The following is a 26,450-nucleotide window of genomic DNA, read 5'->3' as shown; positions in this document are numbered from 1 at the left end:
GTGTGTGTGTTTGGATACAAATTTTCGTCGACGATTTCGGGAACACGGATGAAGCGATTTGAATAATTCAAAAAACAATCGATTTGTATTGATAAGGAGACGTGCTGATTAGTTTTTGGCGGAGGTAGGTCTAGCCGTTCCGAAGATACGGGGCAAAAAGTGCCAAAAACTGTACCTCAGTTTTTAAGAGAACGGAGCGTGCGATTTTAATAATTCAAAAAACATTTTACTTGTATTGACAAGATGAAGAACTGATAAAATTTTTATAAAGGCAGGTCTAGCGGTTTCGGAGATCTAATACGAAAGTAAAAAAAAAAGCCATTTGACGGTCAAAAAATGATCATTAGACATATGCACATCAAATTATCAGATATTTTATGGAGATTTTAACAATAAGTATACATTTTGTTTACATTCCTATCGGTTCCGTACCAATGCTTATCCGTTAGACAGCGACGCGGCGCTTACACGCTTCGATTTTTCGTCTCTATGCAGTTAAAGCAGTACGATTGCTTTGAAAAAAAGTTTAGATCTTCCAAAATATGTCAAAACAAACAGACAAAACAAAATATGTCCACGTATAGCTAGTTTATCCCGAAATTGTTCTACCAAAATATTTTTTTTCAGTTTTGTTCACAAATTTTTTTTTCAAAGTTTTTTTCTAAAAATTTTTTTCCTGAAAAATTCAAAGACTATAGTCCTTGGTTTTGCCCAAAAATTTTTTTCTCCAAAATTTTTATCCCAAAATATTATCCCAAAAAATTTTCTAAAAAAAAATTCTCCCCAAAGTATTTTTACAAAAAAAATTTTGTCTCCAAAATCGTTTCTCCAAAATTTTTTTCCAAAGAATTTTTTTGCCCACAATTGTTTTCTAATTTTTTTTTACTTACGTCTTTTACACATCCAACAAATCCTTCTCCGACGCCAACACCAGCGTTCAAAGTAGTTTTCTCACCATCAAAGCCGCCTACATAAAGTTTGGTATGAAGTGCCAAAGGTTTACGTGGTCCTTTCACCTTTTCTGATGCATCAGGCTGTCCAGAAACCGTCAATCTTGCTTCTCCAGCATGTCTTCCTGCACTTACCTTAACCCATTTACCTTGGGACAAAGGTTGATGGGAACGAACTACTGTCGGGTTTGCTCCGGTATCAAACCTAAATAAAAATTGATAATTAAAAAATTAAAGAATTAAAAAATTAAAAAATTAAAAAATTAAGTTGATAAAAATTTATGGGTACAACTTGTACTCACTTAAATTCAAGATGTCCATCTTTCAAAGCCAAGCTGACAAAATCACCATGGCCCTTTTCGCTTTCAGCACAGTACAAAATCAAACCGTCCCTGGAGACATCATCTGGTTTTACTTCCAAGTCGAATCTTGCACGCCTTTTTGGTGGTGGTAGTGTCAAATATCCATCACCTTTGGGAAAAACATGAGTTTTACAACAATCATTAAACAAACAGAGTGCGCGTAAGAATCACACGCGATTGAAGTAAAACTTATTTGTTACTGTACAAAGTAGCAAATTTAACTTAAGGGGGTTGTTCGGTTTTTATTTATTTTTTTAGATTTTGAGATTTTTTGATATTATGAAAGCTATAATCCTCAGAATTATTTAAAAAAAAATCATCTCAATATCTATTTTTTTTTGACGAAGTTATAGATATATATCTCTATATGTATGATCCTCTGAAACCGTTTTTTTCATCGCTCCGCGAGCTATTGTATGCCAGCTGCTCTCTTTTTCATTATAATACCTAATGCACATGACCTTTTTATGTGTCAGCATCTTTGAACACCATGGTGTATTTCGTACATTAAATTAAATGGTGTATTTAGTACATTATATTAAAAACTTTAAATACGTTTTTCTCAAATTGACTTTTTTCAATGCGGTGCCACAAATTAAAAAAAAACTACAAGTCGAATCGACTTGCATTTTTTTTAATTTGTTCACCACTGCAATATTTAGTCCTCCTACCTCAAACAACTTCATAACATTACGCAAAAAAAAAATTGCGAAGCTTCTCGTCCTAAAAAAGGCCCTTTTTAACACTTTTTTTTAAATAGCTGCCATTTTTTTCCTTCTTGCTTTTTTTCTTTCATTCAAACTTCTTCTTCAACGTAGTTTCTTTTTTTTTTGTTTCAGGCGATGCGCAACGGATTTATCTGTGGCACCGCAAAAGATATCGATTTTGCAATGCCCACTTTGGCGCTCCCTGGTTAACAAATGAAGGCGACAAAAAAAAAAATTTCTTAATATTCTATGATTTTGTAATTTCTGTTTTAAAAAAACCGCAAGTCTCTATGATAAATACATTTCGAGAAAAACAAAAACAAATACCTTGCATTCTTTGTAACAAAAAAAAGAACAACCCCTTTAAGTAAAAATAAATACATCATATAAAAATTTTGAATAATGTTTATTAGTAATATGCTAACACTCGTTATGCACACATTTATTAGTGCCAAGTCAACCATTACACACATTTCTATAATGATAAATTATAAATTATATATTTATGATTGCATTAAAAATATGTCAAACAATAATGTAATCAAGGTCATACTTGAAATATGACATGATCGGTTTAAAGTAATTGCTGATTAATAAGTTCTATAATTTTCGTTCACACAGTGGATTATGTTAAACAACGCTTGAACAAATATTATATTTGCAAATTCACTCATCCTGTAACAATTGTGTTTGAAGAACTTCATGTAATTAAAATTAACATACATTAATTTACTGTTTGTATTTTTTACTTTTTCGCTGGTGATATAATCTCATTCTTAGAACAGCTGTAATATCTGTCTTGCCTAAAAAATTGAAGCCATACTTTTATATTTGTTTTATTTATCAAGCCCAGCACACAGCTTGATCTATGAATCATTTGCTTTTTTATGTGAACGTTAATGCAATGATCATCATCAATATTACGAGGTAATAAATTAACCATATTATCAACGTCAACAGGCACATTTATAATTTGGCCAAATATTCCAAATTGTCCATTTGCATATCGCAATCGTCTAATTTGCCTGAAACACAACTTAAGTGAAATTAACCTTTCAGATACAGTATCTAGTTTAGGTAGATAATTTGGTATAGATGGAAATACAAAACCCGTTACATTTACACAAAGTGGGAATTTTACCCGAATGTAATGCCTTTCGACAAGTTTGACGTCCAACCTGATTATTTCAATCAATATTCAGAAAACCATTATTGAGAATTAGTTTTTGAGCTTCATTTAACATTGTTAAGTCACTTTGAAACCAAAATGTTTGAAGCAAAATGTCTAACCTTAAAATGTTTTTGACATAACACCGGAAGATGAACAGTATGCTTCACGCTTTCGGTGACGTACGCACGTATAAAGTCACGCATCAGAATCGACCCGTATAGAAATCATATCATCGAGAGCGAATGACTCTCACTTTAGCTTGGCGTAACAATTTCCGTTGCATTTGTACGGATTTACACCCAAGTCGCGCCTAAAGAAGTTTTACTTCAAAACTTGTGTTTACAATACCTTTGAATGAAGGTTCTGCGATGGCAACAGTCAATTCACATCTGCTTCCTGTTCTGCCAAATGGACAAGCACATACAAATCCACCTGAGGGTGCATCTGAACATCTACCAGCTCCACAAGCACCTATAATAATAGACATATAGAATACTCTACACTAATTTACACAAAATTTTTCCTACCTGGGTAGCACACGTCGCCACTTCTAGAACAATCGCTTCCGGAGAATCCTTCAGGACACAAACACCTCCATCCAGGAGCTTCTTTAGATTCCTGGCATTTACCACCATTATGACAAGCATTTGCAGCACCTCCATAAGGCGAACAAGTTTCACAATCAGCAACTCCATCCCCTTGAACCAGGGCATCACCCAAAAGTGAGGCATCGCGTTTGTTTAGAGTCAAACCAGAAATACAACCTAGGATAGAAAAATATCTTTAGTTACTAGAAATGGGTAACTCACTCCGGAGTTATCACTTTGATACAACTCCTCCCTCGGAGTGAATCCGAGTGGAGTTGTTTCACAGGATTTGTCATATCCGACTTCACTAAACTGGTATTAGATATGTTAACTCGTACAAGCATTTAGTGTTTTTGTCGTTTTTGCTTTGGGAAGAAAGCGGTCACTTTCTTGTCTCGCAGGCAGTTTTATGACCTTTTTCAGGTATAAAAGTCAAAATAAATACCATTGTGTATTTTCCAGAAAATACAAAAATGTTACTTCAAAGATATAGAACAATGAAATTGTGTTGAAGTGTGAATAGCTCAAATGTATAATTTATTGAATAGTAAGGAATCATATTTCTAACTACAATCTTTGGCGCTGAATGACAATATATACGTATACGAAAAATATACGAAACGAAATATATACATTTAATCTGGTTTTTCCATAGCCTGATATAACAACACTTTAGAGTGCAAAATTTATCAGTGATATCAATAGTATTTAAGCAGCAAAAATATTTAGTATTATATTATTACTTTTATACAATTATATAATTGTTGAAAAGTAATAATATGCTAATCGAACTATAGTTATAATATATAGATATAATATTAATTCTCGAATGGAAACAGTAGAGAAAAATTTAGAAAGCAGAAGTATTATGTTTTGCTTTTATTACAAAGTTTACTACATCTTTTTTATATGAAATTTATCCAAAAAATCAATTTTCTCATCAAAAGGAAATAATTAAATTGATTTTGATTCTCAAGTTTTGCGTTTTTACTTTGGTCAACACTGCTAAAATTACGAGTCATTGAGTCGATCATCTGGTCGATCGAAAAATTTTATAATCCGTCATTTATTTGTCAATTTTTTAGAAAAATTATTTTATTGATATTTATATATTAGATGCCTAGTGGACTTTTTATAGCAAAAAATTACCAGCTAATTGTTAATAGGAATCGTTTCACAGGATTTGTCATATCCGACTTTCCTAAACTGGTACTAAATCTGTTATCATGTGCAGAATGCAGATATTTGCTTGAGATTTTTTACTAATATATAATAATACTAATAATAATAATACATATATTTGGGTAAAAATAAGTGTCTTTTTTCTCGTCTCACAACCAGTTTTAGGACTTTCCAGGTATATAATGTCTCAAAATAATGCTATTTTGTATTCTATATTCTGTATACAATAATGTTTATCCGTAAATGAGCTCTTTCAATGGTATACAACCAGCTAAAAATATTTAGTATTATATTATAACTTTTATACAATTATGATTTTATAATTGTGTAAAAGTAACAGTATGCTAATCAAACTACCTGATGTATAATTAATTCTCGAAAGGGAAATAATAAAAAAATGTGAGGTATTATTATTTTGTGAAAAATAATAATTGTCACAAAGATTTGTTCTTATTTCATATATAAGGCTCACTGCATTATCTTATACATAAAAATGGAGCTCTCGATCAAATGATTCGGTAAAACTCGAAAACTAATCAATAGGTTGTCGGAAAGGTGAGATATTATTTCAAAATCGCGTAGAAACGTTACATTTTTAATTTGAAAATTTTTGTAGAAGCGTATTTTCAATAAAGCAATGGACTTTTAATAGAAATTTTTGCGTGAATATTATTTAATTATGATTAAATTGTAGTAAGTAGATTTGTTCGTAGTTATATTTATACACCAAAACTTTATTAAACGGGCCGCAAGTAGTAAAAATGTTAATTTTTTTAAGAAATGTTAATATGAAAATGAACTTTTTGGCATATTTTTCTCAAACACTGTGCTCTAAAAAATCTTATTTGTATAATTATATACTCATTGATATCTATAAAACATTTTCTAGATTGTATTATTTTTTTATTAATGTTCTTTAAATTCAAAACCTAAATTTATACCCCAGTTATATTTTCCTAGAGTTTATCGAAAAATAAAAAGTAATTTATGAAGGTCCAATTTATGCAGGTTTGCTATCGGTAGATAAACAGTAATCTTTGAAAATCCATAGTAAAAGTATTTTCTTCCGTTGGTTGTTTTTTAGCATTAGTTAAAAATGTAATTATTTTGTAAAAAACACACTAGAAAACACATTTGTGTCAAGTATTAGGTTGTCAAATATCTCCCTTCCGCTTTTTTGCTCTTGGTTTATAATACAAAAAGGCGGAAGGGAGATATTTGACAACATTATATTATGTTTGAAAGTTGTCGGAGTTGTGGAGTTGTTAAGTGGATATTACTCCTCTCTGAAGCGGAGTCAAATCTCTAATAGGTACTTAGTACAATAAAAACCTCACAACAGATTTAAGTCTTTAGTCTTACCTACAAATCCTTCTTTGTCAACACCTTCAGGCAAAGTTTCAGAATCAGGAACACCTCCAACATACATAGGTTGTTTTAAGTCTAATCCAATATGTTTACCACGAGCTACTACTTTGAATGGCCCTTGTCCGTCGACGTACATCATTGCTTCTTTGCGACTTCTGCTCACGGAAATATGGTGCCATTCTCCTGGTGCCAATACTATATCTTCAGGTGCTTTTAAAGTAGTCACACCAGCTCCTAAATTGTATTTGAATTCAGGAACTCCATTCACCAAAGCCAGGGACACGAAATCACCGTTGGATGGTGGTGAAAATTGCCCATTGAAAAGTAGAAGACCTAGAAACCAAAATTTTTAGACAATTGTCTAGTTGTTATTGGAATTATTTATTTGGCAGTATGGTTTTAATAGCTCTTTTCATACTTATATAAGTTAATTGAAACAAATATATCTATATCTATCTATCTATCTATATATATATATATATATATATATATATAAATCTCGTGTCACGATGTTGGTTCGCGATGGACGCCCAAACTATTGAACCGATTTTAAATTTTATTGACTCATCGTGTGCATATATGTCCAACTTAGGTTATAGGAAATTTTGAAAAGTAAATTTGAAATATAAATATATAATTTTTATAAATTTCTAAAAACTTTGACATAAAATGACAAAAAAAACAAAACACTAAAATGACAAATGTCAAAATTCAAGGAAAATTTTTGAAAAAAAAATTTGACATTTCAAAAAATAAAATTCAAAAGCATGTACATATATAGAAATATCCAACATTTAAATCCAAATTTGATGAAATGCTATATTCAAAATCACTGTTTATAGTTTCAAATCTAATTAAAAATCAATGCTTAAAAATTTGAATAAATGTTGACATGTAAAAAAATTAAATGTCATTTGTCAGTATTTATGAAAATAATTATATAAATAGATTTACGATTTAGATTTAATTGATTAGCTTACCAAATTATTTCGGAAACCAAAACTTCATCAAAACATCATAGATCAAAGATCACAATAAAAAAGCGGCATATTGAATTTAAAATTAATCATAAACAAAATTTTTACAGTTCACAAAAAAATGTTTAACGACTTACTTCAATAAGAAGCAAATAAATTAATTATTCTAAGTTATGTTATAGGCAATATTGCCAAGCAAATTATAGATACAAAACATTATTGTAAAATAAATATTATCATATTATATTAATTTTGGACCAAGAAATAAATATTTTGACATTTATAAATTTAGTGCATATTGGATATATAAAATTGACATTCACTATTTTGCAATTAAATGCAAATGTAAAAAATCAAATATTCATATAGAAAATTGTATATTTAGATAAAGATACTGCGTTGATTTAGACTAAAATTTAATTTATTTTTTAATTAAAACAAAAATGACATAAATAAAATTAAAATAAACAAAACACTATGATGCGTTCGAATTATTTATCGGAGTGTAAAAAAATTTGTGTAATTAAAATATAATATTATTAATAATATATCAGTTGAGATATATTTTGATTGTCATCGCAAATGCTAATCTTACAGGAAATTGTAACCTCTTAAATGGAATAGTACAATCTGAAGGTATCATTAGTATCTGACAAAAACAAACTAGACAAACTAAATATTATATCATATTATATTAAATTTTGACCTAAAAAAAATTATTTTGACAGTTATAATTAATTTGAAATAAAATGCAAATGTCAAAAATCAGATCTTTATCTAAAAAAATATTTATTTCCACAATATTCCTGTGTTGATTTAGCCAAACTTATGAATTTAACAATTATATAATTATTAATTGATGACTTAAAATAATTATTAAGTTATTAACAAATAAATAATATTTGAAAGGAAATTTTATTGACATATATGACATGACAAAAGAATAATAAACAAAAAACTATGATGCGAGTGAATTAATTTTTGAAGTATGAAATGTCAAATAATTTTGAAAATTATAACAAGTTTTTAACTATTTGTCAAAGAATCAGAGTCCAAATCTATTAAATATTTGATTTTTGGCACTTTTATTAATTTTTTATCAATTTAGCAATATTTTATGGCAAAACAACGTTTGCCGGGTTAGCTAGTATAAATATATATATATACATGCAAACAATATTATATTATGATAGTATACTGATATTCCCAGAATAGGTGTATACAATTTGTATCTTTATGTAAAAATCAATATATGTTTTTAAGTCAAATAAAGCAAATTTTCAAATTAATTAAAATTTTATTCATTACCATTTTGTTCTTCTGGTTTGAACGTCAGAGCAAAGTCGAATTTGGTGTAGGCATCTTGCAAAGTTGGATATTCTAGATAGCTGTCCGTGGATCTTGTAAATCTGTAAAACAATTGGTACATCAATAAATAGTCCAAGGTAAAAGTTGATCCAATTATGATTATATTTCTAGTTACCTGGGTATGGTTCCTGTGACCAAGAGCATACTTGGAATTTCAAACGTATCAGTTCCATTCTTCACAGTACAAACATATAAACCAGCATCACTTTCCTTGACATTGGTCAATTGCAAGAACTCCTGCAAAAATTACCACTCTGTCAAAAAACAAATCTAACTAGTGATGTATGGCATCGTGCCTTAAGGCAAATTGCTCGAACGTCCCGTACCGTAATGATATATTCGAGAAATTTGAAACGTTTTCAAATATACCATAACTAGTGGGGTGGGTGGCATCGTGCCTTAAAGCAAATTGCTGAAACTTCCCGTACCGTAACGAAATGTTCGAGGAATGCTGAATGTTTTCAAATAGATTATTATTAATATTGTAACATTGTCTAATATTGAAAGTTGAAATTATTTGTTTAAAGTATATTAGAACTATAGTCAAAATTAAAAATAAAATCTGAATTATTTTCGATTTTCAAAAAATTAAAAAAAAACTAGCTGTAAGTGGAATTCTGTTTTGAGGCAATTATGGCATCGTGCCTTAAGACAAATTGCTGGAACTTCCCGTACCGTAACGAAATGTTCGAGGAATACTGAATGTTTTCAAATAGATTATTATAAATATTGTAACATTGTCTAATATTTATGAGAATTATATAAACTGAATTGCAAAGTTGAAATTATTTGTAAAGTATATTAGAACTATAGTCAGAATTAAAAATAAAATCTGAAATATTTTCGATATACAAAAAACTTAAAAAAAAAAAAAAAAAAAATCCAAGATCAATTATTTTGTTAAGACAAGCAGAAAGTTCTTTGAATCATTCAAATCGGACGCTTAGTTCTCTCAAAAACTGCCATTTTTTACATATTTAGCTCCGTATCTTCGAAATGGCTGGGCCTGCCTTTGCCAAAAACTAATAAAAATTTCTCCCAATCATTACTAATTGAATGTTTTTTAGATCATTCAAATCGGATACTCCGTTCTCTCAAAAAATCGATTTCTATTTTCTGCACTCTTTGCTCCGTATCCTCGAAACGGCTGGACCTGCCTTTGCCAAAAACTAATCAGCTCTTTTCCCTATCGATAGAAATCGAATGCTTTTTAAACCATTCAAATCGGTTGATCCGTTCGCCCGGAAACGTGACTGGCAATTTGTATCCATACATACATACACACACACACACACATCCACTTTTCCTGAGGTGTGCCAAAATGTTCAGAAACCTTCAAAACGTCGAGAAATGTAAAAATTTTCAATTCCGATTTTCGGCCCATTACAATAACTCACCCAATGGTGTTGTCGAGCCGGAACGCGCCGGAACGTCGTTCCGGCAAATCATTTTTGGGGCGGAACGCGTTCCGGCAAGAAAAAATATAAAAAAATCGCTACATACAGAAAATGATTTAATAAGTAAATTTTATAAGTTATTATTTAACTAATTTTTATTAAATGTTATTATTGTAATAAACATACATACATGTGCGCAAAATGGGTTTTGTAATAATTTTTGTTTCTTTCCTTTTCGAACGGAACCGGAAAAAACATGAAAACTGGTTTTAGAACCGGTTTTTAAATTTTAGCGTTCCGACAAAAAATATTAGCACAACACCACTGGTTTTATCAAAGTCGTTTTTAATTTAGTAACAAATTGAGGTGTATGAACTGAAATATCAATTACAATACAGTAGTGTATTTCAAATTTCACATATGTTACTTTAAGACCGAAAAGTGTCTGATGCTCTAATATTTCGGATATAAGTTGGACTTGTTTCGGGCATAGCGGGCGTTTGTCGAATAAAATAAAAAATTTAAGGCATTCATATAATGGAAATTGATTGTAGCGAAAAAAGCAATTCTATAAATACATAAGCATAAGAACTCTTTTGCTTTTAATTAAATTAAAAAAAAATAATATTTTAATAATTCGATGAATTTTTTGCCATCTAAGGCAAAAATATAAGCCGTTCGATCGCTTGTAAATTTTTACAATCCAAGATCTATTGGTAATTTTTTTAATCATTGTTTTATTGACATTTATTTAGTGGTAAATTAGTTGACAATTTATAGCAAAAGAGTTACCCTGATAGACTTATGGTCTCAATTCATAGAAACTTTGATCTTTTGAAAATCTGATGAAGGTTCTGTGGAATTGATGATCACTCGATTATTTTAACCTGGTAGTAGATTAAAAAATTGTACTCCTAGACTAGTAATTCCCAACGTGGGGCGCTCGCTCTACAGAAAAATCCATTTTTAAATTCAGAGGGGGGAGGCAAATTAAAAAATTACACGACTTCAACCCACTTGCTTTGGGTGATTTGAATATAATTTGTAAATACTGTTAAAAAATTGTTAAACATATTATGATCATTGTTTAGTCTAAGTAAGCACAGGATGCATGTGCAAATCATATAATTTTTCCATATATATTTCCATAGCTTAGGTAAATACGGATCCCTTTTTAGGTCTAATGCAAACTTTCTCAATATTACGGATTATAGAAAAATTCCAAATTCTGTATATATTAGTCTGTATATTTATAAAGTGCCATACCTCCCAAACAGCGGTATAATAATTTTTATATTATATTTTTAAATTTAGAATTTTTAGAATTCAGTAAGTTGCGAGACTAAGAACACTTTAAGGGGGTGTTCTACTGTAGAAGCATGAATTTTGGCCGGTTTTTGAAGCGCTGTATAAAGGAAACAAATTATATTTTTACTATCGATTTTTTATGATTTGTTTATTGATATTTTATTATTACATAAAAAAATAATTAAAAAAAAAATAGAATTCACAAAGTTATGAGCAGTCAAAGTGGGGGCTCAAAAAAAAAGAGGGCGTCCTGGGGTGCATGGTTCCAACCCTCCTGGTGATCCGAAACATAAAAAATAAATGTATTCTTAATTATTATAGATGCCGCTATCGTATGAATCTTGGATAAGTTAAAAAAAATTTTTTGTTTGAATGGCGACAGTTTGAAAAAAAATTTTTTTTTCATGTTTTTTTTAACAATTCCGAATTTTTTAAAAATACTAAATGAAAAGTTATATTTTTGGGAAAGGTCCATGCGATAAAGCGATGTATGGAGAAGATCCTCTCCAAATTTGAAGTAAATCGGTTCATTAGAACTCGAGATATCCTTACCGCCAGCTCGAAAAAAGTAGTTCCGAGAAAAACGCGTTCAAAGTTTTGAGACTCGGTCGGACCCAAACCGAGGCCACGTCACTTAAACGGACATAACTCAGGAAATAATAGTGATTTTGAAAAATCCTTTTAATGACATATTTCTGAATAACTAAACTTTGAAAATATGAAAAAAAAAATTTTTCGATTTTTTCAAAATTCTACAGTAGAATACCCCCTTAAGAAATTCAGCTCGCACAAGTTACTCAAACATTTAATAAAATTTATAGTTCTATGTCTATTGTCGCATAGTGCACACATTCGTTTAAAAGTGCAGTAATTAATTTTTTATGAAGTGATAACGGCAAAGGCAGCAGTAAGGTGTAATCGACGCCTTAACGGATATTTTAGATATTTAATACCGAGATAAAATTTCTTATAGAAAAAATAATATTTATAAATTAAATCTTATATCTTATCTTATAATTCTTGTATAAATTCGCATTTCTTATACGCTAACACCTACATCGTAGGTTCCTATTCGTGTATTTCTATAGCCTTACGTATGCCTATACGTTGCATTCTATACTACATGCCTTACATCTACACCATGCGCTATATTTCATCACATACTCTCAAATCCCTACATTGTATACCGAATACACCTAACCTATATCTACTATATATCCTATTACGTATATTTTTTTTACACGCTACATTAACCCTACCGAGAATCGAACCCGGGTCCGCCGCGTGGAATGCTACGACCTTAGCCACTACACCACCGTAACGCTACAATCAACCGTCTTTTTTCGCGTGTCTTCGCGCGCACCTCAGTAATAATTATCTAATTAATTAGAAAATGACCCGCGGAAACAACAGTGCGTCCCATATTATATTATTAGTGGGGGTATCCGGTAGGGTAGTGGTTAAGGTGCGCGACTTCCACGCGGAGGTCCCGGGTTCGAATCCGGGTATAGGCAATAGATAGGTAGAGATAATACATAGGGCGTAAGGTAAACCTATATAATATAGGTGAATATATAAATTAGGCAGTAGTATTTATAAGAAGTAAAAGGTATCTAGGTATATAATAAGTTAATGACGGTATAGGTATCTCACCGTATGATAGATAATAGATATCAATCTATGATATACAATAATATAATTTAGTATGATAGGTAATAGGTTATCATATTATTAGGTTAACTCTTATAAAGTATTGTAATTAATCTTGAGTACGTTTATATCATAATAAATACATGTAGGTACTAATGAATACAAATAATACCAGAATAAATATAATTAATGTCATTGAAGAATATAAATTATGTACTCAATGATTCCCTCATACTTGTACAATTTAATGTATAGACTAGCTGTATATAATAGAGTTAATTATATAATAAGTCAATATATTACATTTGTGAGGTCTTATCGAAATATATCAAATTTTTTGAACCGGATTTTAAATTTTAGCGTTCCTTTCATTATTTTTGCTATCTTGTTATATCTGAGCAAATCAAATGTAAATCATAAATCAATCAATTTATCTCCAGAACATTAACAATCGTCATATCATATCGAATTTAATTAAAAAAAAATAGTTGCCTAATTTACACAAAATTGAAAAAGTACTCCCGTATAGTCACAGTCTAAACGCATTTGCAAATAATTCTGTGCGACATTTTCATTTATACTGTGCTTAGCTTGGCGGCATTTTCACATTTTTCAATAGTTTTTGCACAAAATTAAAAAAGTGCTCCAGTCTAAACGCACTTGAGTAAACATTCGTACCAGAGTGGCGCTTAGACGGTCAAAAATCAGGTTTTTTGTAATTAGCAATAAAAATTTGGTTTTTATTTTTTTTAGGTTTTGTGCAGAATTTTATAAATATTATATATGCAGAAGATAAAACTTAGGTATATTTAACTAGTGGAAAAATATTTTAATAAAACCGAAAACAGGTTTTGAAAAAATAAAAAAAAATACAAGTTGGATTTTAATTTGTTATATTTGGTGGTCTGTGGACGTTTTTTTTTAAAAAAGCAATAAAAATTTGGTTTATTGTGTTTTGTGCAGAATTTTATGAAGATTATATATGCATAAGATAAAACTTAGGTATATTTAACTAGTGGAGAATATTTTAATAAAACCAAAAAAAGAGCGTCAAAGATTTATAAAAAAACAAGTCGGATTTGACTTTATTATATTTGGGCGTCTGTAGACGATTATTGAAATTACAGTAAAAATTTCGGTTACCAAGTTTTGTGTAGAATTTCATGTAGATTTTTTTTTGCAGAAGACAAAATTTAGGAAATCTTAGGAAAAATATTTAACATAAACCAAAAAACAAATCATCGAACGTTTTAATCAAGTTGATATGTTCAAATCAAGTACACACAAAATTACTTATAAAACACTTGTTTTATAAGAAAAAAATTGAATAAAATAAAATATATAAAATAAATAAAATATACAACTAGTGGTGTATGGCATCGTAATAAAATATTCGAGAAATTTTAAACGTTTTCAAATATATCATTACAAATACTGTAACTTTCATTATTTTTGCTTTCTTGTTTGTTATATCTGAGCAAATCAAATGTAAATCAAATGTAAACCATAAATCAATTTATCTCCAGAACATTAACAATCGTCATTTCATTTTGAATTCAATTTAAAAAAAAAATAGTTGCTAATTTACACAAAATTGAAAAAGTGCTCCCGCATAGTCACGGTCTAAACGCATTTGCTAATAATTCTGTGCGACATTTTCACTTATACTGTGCTCAGATTGGCGGCATTTTCACATTTTCACATTTTTCAATAGTTTTCTCACAAAATTGGAAAAGTGCTCCAGTACATAAACAGTCTAAACGCACTTGAGTAAACATTTGTACTAGAGTGGCGCTTAGACTGTGCTTAGCCTGGGTAATTTTTTGAATTTTTAATCTAAAAAATTACAAAAATATTTTATGGAAAATAAAAAAAGATGTAATAACTTTTTATCCTCAAAAGCAATTGTTTTGTCAATACAAGCATAAAGTTTTTTAGATCATTCAAACCGTACGCTTAGTTCAGTCTAAAACTGTCATTTTTTGTAATCAACACGCAATTATTAATGTAGGTATGCGGATGATACTGTAATTTTCACTTCTGGAAATCAGATAAAGCAATCATTGAGAGATTACAAAGTCATTTGAACCAAATTATAAGATACACAAATAAATAGAAAATAAAAATAAATATTGACAAAAAAGAATCCATATTCTCACCCAATACCCAATACATCCTTGCATCTTAATAATATCATACCATGGAGTGGTTCTGTTAAATATTTGGGTATCACCTTAGACAGGAAACTGAATTTCAATTCAACACATTAGTAATAAAATAATTGAATTAAAAAAATTTAATATACATATTATACCCATTGCTAAATTATAACAGCTCTATTAATATTGAAAATAAAAAAAATATATGGCAATAATTAGATCCGCAATGATATACGTATACCATTGTGAGAGATTTTATAACAATTATCTCTGAAAGATTTTATACTAATTGTTTATTTAACTTAAATCCTAATATATGTAATATTGGAACGAATGACAATACATATTGGTACAATAAGTACAAGCTACCATCATCAATAATAATATAATCAAGCATAAAATATGGCAGAGATCAAATTACTCTTAAACTATTCCTACAGCATATGTTATTAGTCTTTTGACTATTTTCCATTCATATAAGTAATATGCATTATTTTGTTATTATTATTGTAAATATGGTTTTTAGTGATTATTTTTACCATGATTGAAAATTTATTTATAAGTAAATTTTACTTTTCATTAGTTAGTATTAAATATAAGTTTATGTATTTATATCTAGTTATGCATGATTATATAAATTGTATAGAAATATGTACGTATAATCTAATATAAATGAAATAAATAAATCTTTAAAAACAAAAAACTGCCATCTTTTGCCAATTTAACCCTGTATCTTTGAAATCGCTGTACCTGTCTTTGCCAAAAACTAATCACCTCTTCTCCCAATCATTACAAATTGAATGTTTGTTAGATCATTCAAATCCGATACTCAGTTCTCTCAAAAACTCGATTTGTATTTTCACACACACACACACACATCCATTTAGTTTCTGAGGTATGCACCTTAAAAATGTTCAGAAACCTTCAAAACGTCGAAAAATGCAAAAATTTTCATTTTCGATTTTTGGCGCATTACTATAACTACCCAACGGGAAGTTAAAAAAATGTGAAGTATTATCTTACCTCATCAGTTTGGACATCACTTGGCAAAGCAAATCCTTTCTTGCTCCAAGCATACTGCAGCCTGTTACCTTCCATATCAGTGTCACAAGACATCTTTATGCCTTCACCAATTTTGGCAGATGATACATGTACTGGTCTCTTGTGTTGGTGATGACTAGGTCTTTTGTGATGGTGTTCCTCTTCGTGATGAGTTGGTGGTTGATAGTCTTCTTCGGGATGGTAGGGATCGTGGTGGTCTGGTTGGTAGTGTCCTTGGTCAGGTTGAAAATGTCCAGCATCATGGTGAGATGAAGTTGGTCTTCCATGAAGATCAGAAGGTACTCCAGAGTGATCTTCCGAAGATCTGCCTTCAGGTGAATCACCAAATCCACCACGAGATGTGACATGATCCTGTTCTCTAGAATCGTATGGCTGGTGCCTTTCGTGTTGTTCTTGGGAACCACCATGTGGTCTCGATGCATCTGGATATCTGCTGTCGTATTCTGGTAAAATAACAATATTACATAACAGTTGCAATTATTTTGGTATATAAGTTTTGGTTCGTTACCTTCTACGTGTAAGTCGTATTGCTGGCTATAAGGCACTCCATAAGCAGTTGTGGAAGAACACAAGTAGCTTCCAGCATCTTCAGGTTGGACATTCATGAACCTTAAGGTATTACCATGAACCTGAAAGAAGATTCAGAAATATATTAAGGGTGCAATTTGCCCTGAGCAGCTCCTTGAAATTTTAATTTCCTATTTATAACATTGTTTTGTCCTGGTACTTTGTTCAGAGTTGTCTAAATTTCTTAAAATTTTGTGAAAAAAGTTTGTAATTTTAATATTTGACATCATAGTAGGAATGTCAGTGTATAACATACTCAAATTGTACACGTTTTGTGCAAACTGTTTGTCCTGAGGAGCTCCTTGAAATTTTATTTTCCTGATTATAACATTGTTTTATCCTGATACTTTGTTTAAAGATTGTCTATGTATTTTAAAATTTTGTAAGAAAAGTTTGTAATTTTAGTATTTGTTATAATAGTATGAGTGTCAATGTACAGCATACTCAAATTGTACACGTCTTGTGCGAACTGTTTGTCCTGAAGAGCTCCTCGAAATTTTAATTTCCTACTTATAACATTGTTTTATCCTGGTACTTTATTCAAATAATGTCTAAATATCTTAAAATTTTGTAATTTTAGTATTTGACATCATAGTAAATATGTCAATGAACAACATACTCAAATTGTACACGTTTTGTGCAAGTGGTTTGTCCTGAAGAGCTCCTTGAAATTTAATAACCTATTTATAACATTGTTTTGCCCTGGTACTTTGTTTAAAATTTGTCTAAATATCTTAAAATTTTATGAAAAAAGTTAGTAACTTTAGTATTTGACATCATAGGACGCGTGTCAATGTACAACATACTCAAATTGTACACGTTTTGTGCAAACTGTTGGTCCTGAGGAGCTCCTTGAAATTTTAATTTCCTAAATATAATATTGTTTTATCCTGGTACTTTGTTCAAAGATTGTCTAAATATCTTAAAATTTTGTGAGAAAAGTTTGTGATTCTAATATTTGTCATCATAGTATGAGTGTCAGTGTATATCATACTCAAATTATGCACGTTTTGTGCAAACTGTTTGTCCTGAAGAGCTCCTTGAAAATTTAATGTCCTATTTATAACATTGTTGTATCCTGATACTTTGTTTAGAGATTGTCTAAATATTTTAAAATTTTGTGAGAAATGTTTGTGATTCTGATATTTGTCATCATAGTATGAGTGTCAGTGTATAACATACTCAAATCATGCACGTTTTGTGCAAACTGTTTGTCCTGAAGAGCTCCTTGAAATTATCATTTCCTAATTATAACATTGTCTCATCCTGGTAGTTTGTTCAAAGATTGTCTAAATATCTTAAAATTTTGTCAGAAAAGTTTGTAATTTTAATATTAGACATCATAGTGCACAGGTCAGTGTATAACATACTCAATTTGTACACGTTTTGTGTAAACTGTTGGCCCTGAAGAGCTCCTTGAAATTTTAATTTCCTGATTACAACATTGTTTTATCCTGGTAGTTTGTTCAAAGATTGTCTAAATATCTTAAAATTTTGTGAGAAAAGTTTGTAATTTTTGTATTTCACATCATAGTGCACAGGTCAGTGTACAACATACTCAATTTGTAAACGTTTTGTGCAAACTGTTAGTCCTGAAGAGCTCCTTGAAATTTCAATTTCCTACTAATAACATTGTTTTATCCTGGTACTTTGGTTAGAGATTGTCTAAATATCTTAAAATTTTGTGAGAAAAGTTTGTAATTTTAGTATTTGGCATCATAGTGTAGGTATCAGGGTATAACATACTAACCTTATTTATCAATTTATTCTATTTGCCTTGCGATCAGGCGTCATGATAACAGAATTCTAGATGGTGCAGTCACAAGATTCTTCCTTGCTTGTTTATATGTAAAATACGCCTGATCGCACAGCAATCAGTTTAGATCTTTTTATTTACTAACCGTTGCTCCATAAGGCATATCCTGATCAGGTCTAGTCCAGGTGACAACATCTTCAACATCACTAGATCTGCAGATCACATCCAAATTATCACCTTGTCTTACTGGAGAATCTTGGGTTGGGCTGATTTCCAAATGGGGCAAATCTACTGATGTTGGTGCTAAGGGATGAAAAATATAAATATTAAAAATTGGGCTTAATAGGTTTTGGGCACCAAATATTAGTCAACTACCACACACATAAAACAGAAGTTGGAAAATAGAATATAGAACAGATTTTTTAAGGTCGAAGGTAATAATTTACATACCAATGTTGGATAATATATTAATTACTAGTAGAAGTCAATTTTGATCTTTTTTTGATCAAAGTTGACTTTTTGCTAAATTTAGTTATCTCTTTGAACTTTGAATACAATTTGAATAAGATAAGATCTATGATTATATTGCATGATAACAAAATCTAATTTATTAAGAACAATTAATATTGATTAATACTAGTTGTGATCTGTTTAGATTAAAAAGATCAAGTGACCAGTTTTATTATAATTGACTAGAATTAGTTACTTTTTCCAAATCTCTGTTAATTAAAAATTTTTCTAAGATATATAGAACCAGATTTTAGATTCTTAATAACCCAAAAATTAACACAAAATCTCTGTTATCTGTACAGATCTTTTAATCTTTAATAATCCAAGATATTTTGGTATCTATGAGGATCTTTGTTCAAGTAAAAATTACACCAAAATCTAGTTTGACTTTTAGATCTTCAATAATCCAAAAATTAATAAAAAATATCTTGTGATCTGTACAGATCTTTAGATCTTAATTAACCCAAGATCTCTTGATATCTATCAAGATCTTTTTAAACCAGAATTAGTTACATTTATACAATTTTTGTTAATATAAAGTTTACTCAAAATCTGTTCCAATCTTTAGAACCAGATCTTTAGATCTCTAGTAAACCAAAAATTAACATAAAACTTTTTGTAAAGATCTTTAATAACACAAGATCTCTTGGTATATATCAACACCATTAAATCTCATATTAATAGATCATAGGATCTGCAATAATTTTGTTGTGATCTGTTTAGATTTTGAAATTGTTAAAAGCTGAAAAATCAGTACAAGATCTTTAGTGATCTATACAGATCTTTAGAATTTAAAATTTTAAATTTAAACCAAAAAATCTCGTGATTTGACGAGACCTTTAAATCTTTAATAAGTTAAGATATTTAACCATGGAAAAGAACACAAGATTTTTACATTTTTTATAATTTAAAAATTAGCGAAAAATCCATTGTGATCTGTAGAAATCTTTAGATCTTTCTTGTAAACTGTCCAAATACTTAAATCTTTAATAATTCAAAAATTAACGTACGATCTGTGCAGATCAGAATCCAAGATCTCTTAGAATATAACAAGATCATTTGATCTTATATAACCCGAGATTTCTTGGTATGTATTCAGATCATTAGATCTTTAATAAAAACATATCTTAAGATCCTCAATTAAATAGAATAAGATCTTTGGTGATCTGTACAGATCTTAAGAATTTTAAAATCTCAAACTTAACCCAAGAAACTTCGAGATCAATCCAGATATTTATGCCCTCAATAACCTAAGATCTCTTGGGATCTGTCTAAAGATCAAAACAATTTGTTTTTTGTAAATTTTAATTCACAAAGATTTAAAAAATGTCACTAATTCTAGTTCAAGAAGATCTTGATAGATATCAACAGATCTTGAGTTATTGAAGATCTAAAGATCTTTACAGATCGCAAGATATTTTGTATCAATTTTTGGATTATTAAAGATCTTAAGCTCAAAAACAGATTTTGGTTTAATTAACTCAAAAATTACCATAAGATGGTCAGATCTTAGGTTCTTCAAAAACTTGAAAATTAATTGAAGATCTTTTGTGATGTTTAAGTAACTTTGAATTTTTTGTGATGAATATAGATCTTTAGATTTTGAATAGACCAATATTTCGTGTTTTTGTTTAGATAATAGATCTTTATCAGGCAGAAATTTAGAACTGGACTTTTAGTGATTACTAAAGATTTTGGGTTATTGAAGATCTAAAGATCTTTATAGATCGCAAGATATTTTGTATCAATTTTTGGATTATTAAAGATCTTAAGCTCAAAACAGATTTTGGTTCAATTAACTCAAAAATTACCGTAAGATTGTCAGATCTTAGGTTCTTAAAAAACTTGACAATTAATCTAAGATCTTTAAGTAACTTTGAATTTTTTGTGACGTATATAGATCTTTGGATTTTGAATAAACCAAGATTTCGTATTTCTGTTAAGATATTAGTACTTCATCAGGTAGAATTTTAGAACCGGACTTTTAGTGATGTGACCAGATTTTTGTATATTTTACAAACCAAAAATTAGAGAAAAACTTTTTTGTGATCTAACCAGATCTTTGAAGAAGAAAAGAAAAAGGACTAAATCAAGTATAGATTTGGAAAAATCCAAAACCGACGTTACGTAACTAGAAATGTTCCATCTTCAGGTTTTATGCAAGTCAAAGACATATCAGAACAAAAGTATATTGTGCGAATAATAAATGAGAGTTTATTTATTGAGTTGCGTTTTGTTAGAGTTTTAGTTCCTTATATCTCATATAGCAATTTAGTATTTACTACAGTGTTAATTAAGTATAGTTATTTGTTGGTTTATCAAGATTTGTAATATATATATGTAATTAAAATGTTATCTAGTGCTTAGAAACGAGAACGATCGTTCGTTCGTATGAGAGTTGAACGGCCTGCGTTGTTAAGTCTTTGTTTGTTTATTGCAATTAGCGATAATCTCAAAACAAAGTCGTAAATATAGATTTTCATTATTTATAATACATATATACATTTATACATATATGTATACATGTATTCATATCAAGCCGCGCTCTCGATCTGTACAAAAATTTGCTACCAATTCCAAATTATCTTTACCGAACACTACATTGGCAGTGGAAATTTTCATACTAAGTTTTTTGAAAAACTCAAAATACTTGTACCTTATATATATATATATATATATATATATATATATATATATATATAATAGTCGTTTCGTGCCTATTAAGAGGGAACAGAAGATTAACTTCGGTAATGGTTACTTGGATGGATCTCTACAAATTCCTTTTGACTTTATAAGCGTTTAAGTCGTCGACAAATGCATTCCATTGTATTAAATCATTCTTTATATATATATATATATATATATATATATATATATTTATAAAGAAATGAATTATATATTCGTGGCATGCGGGTGCCACATGTTTTATAATCGGCTACTTAAAATTAAAATAAAAAATATGATACGATAAACTAAACGGCGGATGCACTTTTTATTATCTTATTGTGTATATATATATATATATATCCATTATATTGAATCCGGTGCATTATAAGGTTCCCCAAATTTTCAAAACATTCTTAGATCAGATCTTTCTCTCAAAAATTCGGTGAAAATTCTACAAAACTGTTATTAGTTACAAAAATTTCGAAAGAAAGAAATTATTAATTAAATTATTATTAAATTGCAATTTTGATCACGCTTAAAATAAATATTTTATATACATATTATATTTTTATATTCATTTAACTTTTCGTAAGACTTCTTCAAAAATCTCATCTAAATAATTAATTTTTTATAGATTATGATTATTATTGATATCCTGCATTTGATTGAGTTTGATTTTTAAAAGTTATATGAATTAAACTCGTATTTAAAAAAAATAAATTAAATTTTAGATCTTTCTTTATGAAAAAAAAAACTACATACAGAAATTGCAATGTTGAACACGCTTAAAATAAATATTTTATAAACATATTATATTACATTTTTATATTATTTTATTATTCATTTAACTTCTCGTAAGACTTCTTAAAAAATCTCATCTAAGTCATTAATTTTTGATAGATTATGATTATTATTGATATCCTGCATTTGATTGAGTTTGATTTTCAAAATTTTATATAAATTCAACTCGTATTTAAAACAAATAGAATTTTATTTTATTATTTTTTTTGTAAATGTTTGAGTTTTTGCTAGTATCTAAAATAAATTTTTATTGAGTTTAATTTTGTAAATTTTATATAAAAATGTAAAAATATTACTCATATATAGAAGAAATTTCTATTGAGTTGGATTTTATAAATTTTATAAAAATGTTCAAAAGTATTTACTTGTATATGATTTTTTTTTATTATGATCCATTTTATATATTTTATATAAATATTTAAACATTTTTCTCGTATATAAAATGAATTTGTATTTAGTTTGATTTTATATATTTTTTTAAGTTTAAAAATATTACTTATACATAAGTTTTTTTTAGATGACTAGATTCTTTTAGATAGGTAATTAATAGTAATTTTCATTTTAATAACTAGATTTTTTATAGATAATTAATAATAGTTAATTTTTTTAGATAACTATACTTTTTAAGATATATGTACATTTGCGAGTTTTTTTATAATTTAAATATTTTCGGTTAGTTTTTTTTATTTATCATCACTTACGTAAGTGTGAAACTGACATATGAGCTATTTTGAAATAAATTCAATTATCTCTTAGTTTTCTAGCAATTTAAAATAATTATGCCTTGTTTTATCTGGAAAAGATTAAATTTGACCTAAAACCTAAATAAGAATACGTATATATATATATATATATATATATATATTCTGAACCAATGTTGTCATTTTTCGCAAAAAAATCGTTTCGTCAAAAAATTAAAAAACAGATCAACAACGCCATGAAAAAACGTCTATGAGTATTTTTTTTAACAGAATTTTAAATACTCACAAAAACGAATTGTTAAATTTAACAAAAACAAAAATTGTCAATTGTCAATCACATAACTTCGTGAAACAAAATACAAACTAAACGTAAATAGTATTTAAATTTTACATTAATTGTAAAAATTTAGTAAATAACTTCATATAAAGTAAGATTATTTTATAGTTTATAGAGAACAAGTTAGATAAAATTCTTTTCGTTACATTAACATGTTAATGGCTGTGTCAATCATATGTGTCTGAATATAAAAATGAAAAACAAACCTAGAATAAACAAATGTAAAGAACCATACAATTAAATTTGAAAAAAAAAACACAAAAACACAGAAAATTGGACGAAAAAATTATGAAACACAAATTGATAAAAGCCACTAAAACACTTCATGAAGCCTCTAAAATGGAATAAGCTTTTTTATAATTAAATATATTATTTATTTTTATTTTTATTATAATTTTACAATTATTTAAAATTTATCATAACTCGACGTTTTATCAATTTGTGTTTCATAATTTTTTCGTGCAATTTCGTGTGTTTTTGTGTTTTTTTTTAATTTATTTGTAAGGTGAATTCTCTACATTTGTTTATTCTATGTTTGTTTTACATTTTTATATACTTTCACAATATATATTAGTTATAAAACAATTTTTTAAATTGGTCAGATTTATGCTTTTTTAGATGTGTTTATTTATATTTTTCTGTAATTATGTATTTTTTATTTTAAATTGTAACCCTGAAATATTTAATTGTAGCACTGAAGATGGGTCAAATCAATACCCGAAACGTATGTTTTCTTAATAAAAACATTTTCTCTCAATAAAACTGTTTTTAATTACTGGGTGGATGTTGACAAAAAATTTTATTTGATACATTAAGTTTCCATGATACGAAATTATCTAATAAAGTTACATATGTGAAATTTTTTCTGTTATTATTGTGGCGTTTAACGTGTTAAGCATGGGGCTCAACTTGTCCTCAGACTAAAAATCCGCCGTTACTTTAAAACCCATCAATGTATCTATTTATCAACTCTATTCTCTATTCTCAATGTATTAACCCACGCACATTCTTCTCTCAATCTACATATCGATTCGTTTGCATCGAAATGCACACTCGTGATGCATTTTAAACTTTCGAATAAATTTACATAATTGCATTGACAGCAACAAATAGACGATTAGAAAAAAATATATGAAAACATGATATGATATATGATATATTATAATACTGACATTGTAATAGTTGTAAATCGTTTGCGAATATAATTATACCTACACGCCTATTTTTGCCTGAGGCCAAATTGAAAGATATAGTTGTGGATGATGAGAGACATTAATTAAAATGTTATGATTTATTATATTTTTGGATTGGATAAATATTGTTATGTCTGGGATATGATTCTATACAGTGTATAGGGTATCCCAGAGCTCAACGTCAAACCGAAACGTAGTGGTGGTCATAACTATGACAAAAAAAAGTTATTTTAAGTGCATCCTAGAACTTTTCGGTTATTGTGGTTAATTTTTATTATTTGTGTAAATTTAAACTTTAGATTGCATAAATATTGTTATTTCTGGAATATGATTCTATACAGTATACAGGGTGTCCCAGAACTCAACGTCAAACCGAAACGGAGTGGTGGTCGTAACTATGACAAAAAAAAGTTATTTTAAGTGCATCCTAGAACTTTGGTGAAACTATGACTATTTTTCGGATATTGTGGTTAACTTTTATTAATTTTGTTCATTTAAACTTTAGATTGCATAAATATTGTTATTTCTGGAATATGATTCTATACAGTATACAGGGTGTCCCAGAACTCAACGTCAAACCGAAACGGAGTGGTGGTCGTAACTATGACAAAAAAAAGTTATTTTAAGTGCATCCTAGAACTTTGGTGAAACTATGACTATTTTTCGGATATTGTGGTTAACTTTTATTAATTTTGTTCATTTAAACTTTAGATTGCATAAATATTGTTATTTCTGGAATATGATTCTATACAGTATACAGGGTGTCCCAGAACTCAACGTCAAACCGAAACAGGGTGGTGGCAACTATCACGAAAAAAAAGTTCTTTTAAGTGCAACCTAGAACTTTGGTGAAACTCTGACTATTTTCCGGTTATTGTAATTACTTTTTATTAATTTTGTTCATTTACACTTTGGATTTGTAACTGTGTATAACAATTTTAAAATCACAGCCAAAAGTAATGATAAAATTGCCATTAAAAACATTTTGTCACTGTATGAATTTGATTTTTAACTTCCCGTAGTTATAGCCGAAAATCTAAAATGATTTTTTTTGCAATTCTCGACGTTTTGAAGTGAGTAAGATATCACGTGTATTTATTTTTTACTGAATAAAAAAAATTTAAACATTTTCAAAAATAATTAAAAAAATTTTCATTTTTTCTTGTAACTAAAAATACATGTGATTATTGGTGAGGGATAGGGGCTAAATATAAATATCACCAAGGGGAAGGGGGTAGGTCCTAAAATCCTTAAAAAATCGATCACGTGATTAATAGACGCCTAAGGCATCTTCCTTATCGAATTTATTCGAATGCTTCTAAATTTGAAATTCAAATTTTGCCTTCTCACTTTACAAAAGCAACTTTTGGCACAAATTTTGACCATCATATTTTTTCAAAGTTTGGTGATTTTTTAAAATTAAACCAATAGCCGTAGAGCCGTAAAAATTTAATATATTCTTTATTACCATAATATCTATCCACACAAAAAAAATCATCAAAATCGTGCAAAATTTTTTGGAGTAACGCCTTTTGTTTGGGTACTCCTCCAGGTTCTTAGAAATCCTAATTTTGTTTGCCTTGGATGGATTTCTAGGAAGCTTTTAATTACGAGTAAATTTCTATATGTATCAGTGTGTAATTTTCGAGTCATAAAGATATTTATATATA

General features: G+C 28.7%; 1 protein-coding gene across 1 annotated transcript in view; it reads right to left on the bottom strand.

The window, feature by feature from the left end:
• LOC113367845 (basement membrane-specific heparan sulfate proteoglycan core protein-like) overlaps positions 1-26,450 on the bottom strand; it is a 144,517-nt gene that overhangs the window by 77,727 nt on the left and 40,340 nt on the right. The window contains exons 21-25 of the mRNA XM_026609422.1: positions 18,717-18,874; positions 16,757-16,877; positions 16,210-16,691; positions 8,788-8,909; positions 8,613-8,713 (exon numbers count right to left, since the gene is read on the bottom strand). Coding sequence (XP_026465207.1) covers positions 8,613-8,713; positions 8,788-8,909; positions 16,210-16,691; positions 16,757-16,877; positions 18,717-18,874 — 984 coding nt within the window. The remainder of the gene's footprint in view (positions 1-8,612; positions 8,714-8,787; positions 8,910-16,209; positions 16,692-16,756; positions 16,878-18,716; positions 18,875-26,450) is intronic.

The sequence above is a fragment of the Ctenocephalides felis genome, unplaced genomic scaffold (assembly GCF_003426905.1).
Source record: "Ctenocephalides felis isolate EL2017-DRISC unplaced genomic scaffold, ASM342690v1 CF-g0.4_SCAFFOLD_01170, whole genome shotgun sequence".
Classification (NCBI taxonomy): Eukaryota; Metazoa; Arthropoda; class Insecta; order Siphonaptera; family Pulicidae; genus Ctenocephalides; species Ctenocephalides felis.
The sequence above is the reverse complement of the archived record's forward strand: the minus strand, read 5'-3'. Positions and strand labels throughout refer to the sequence as shown.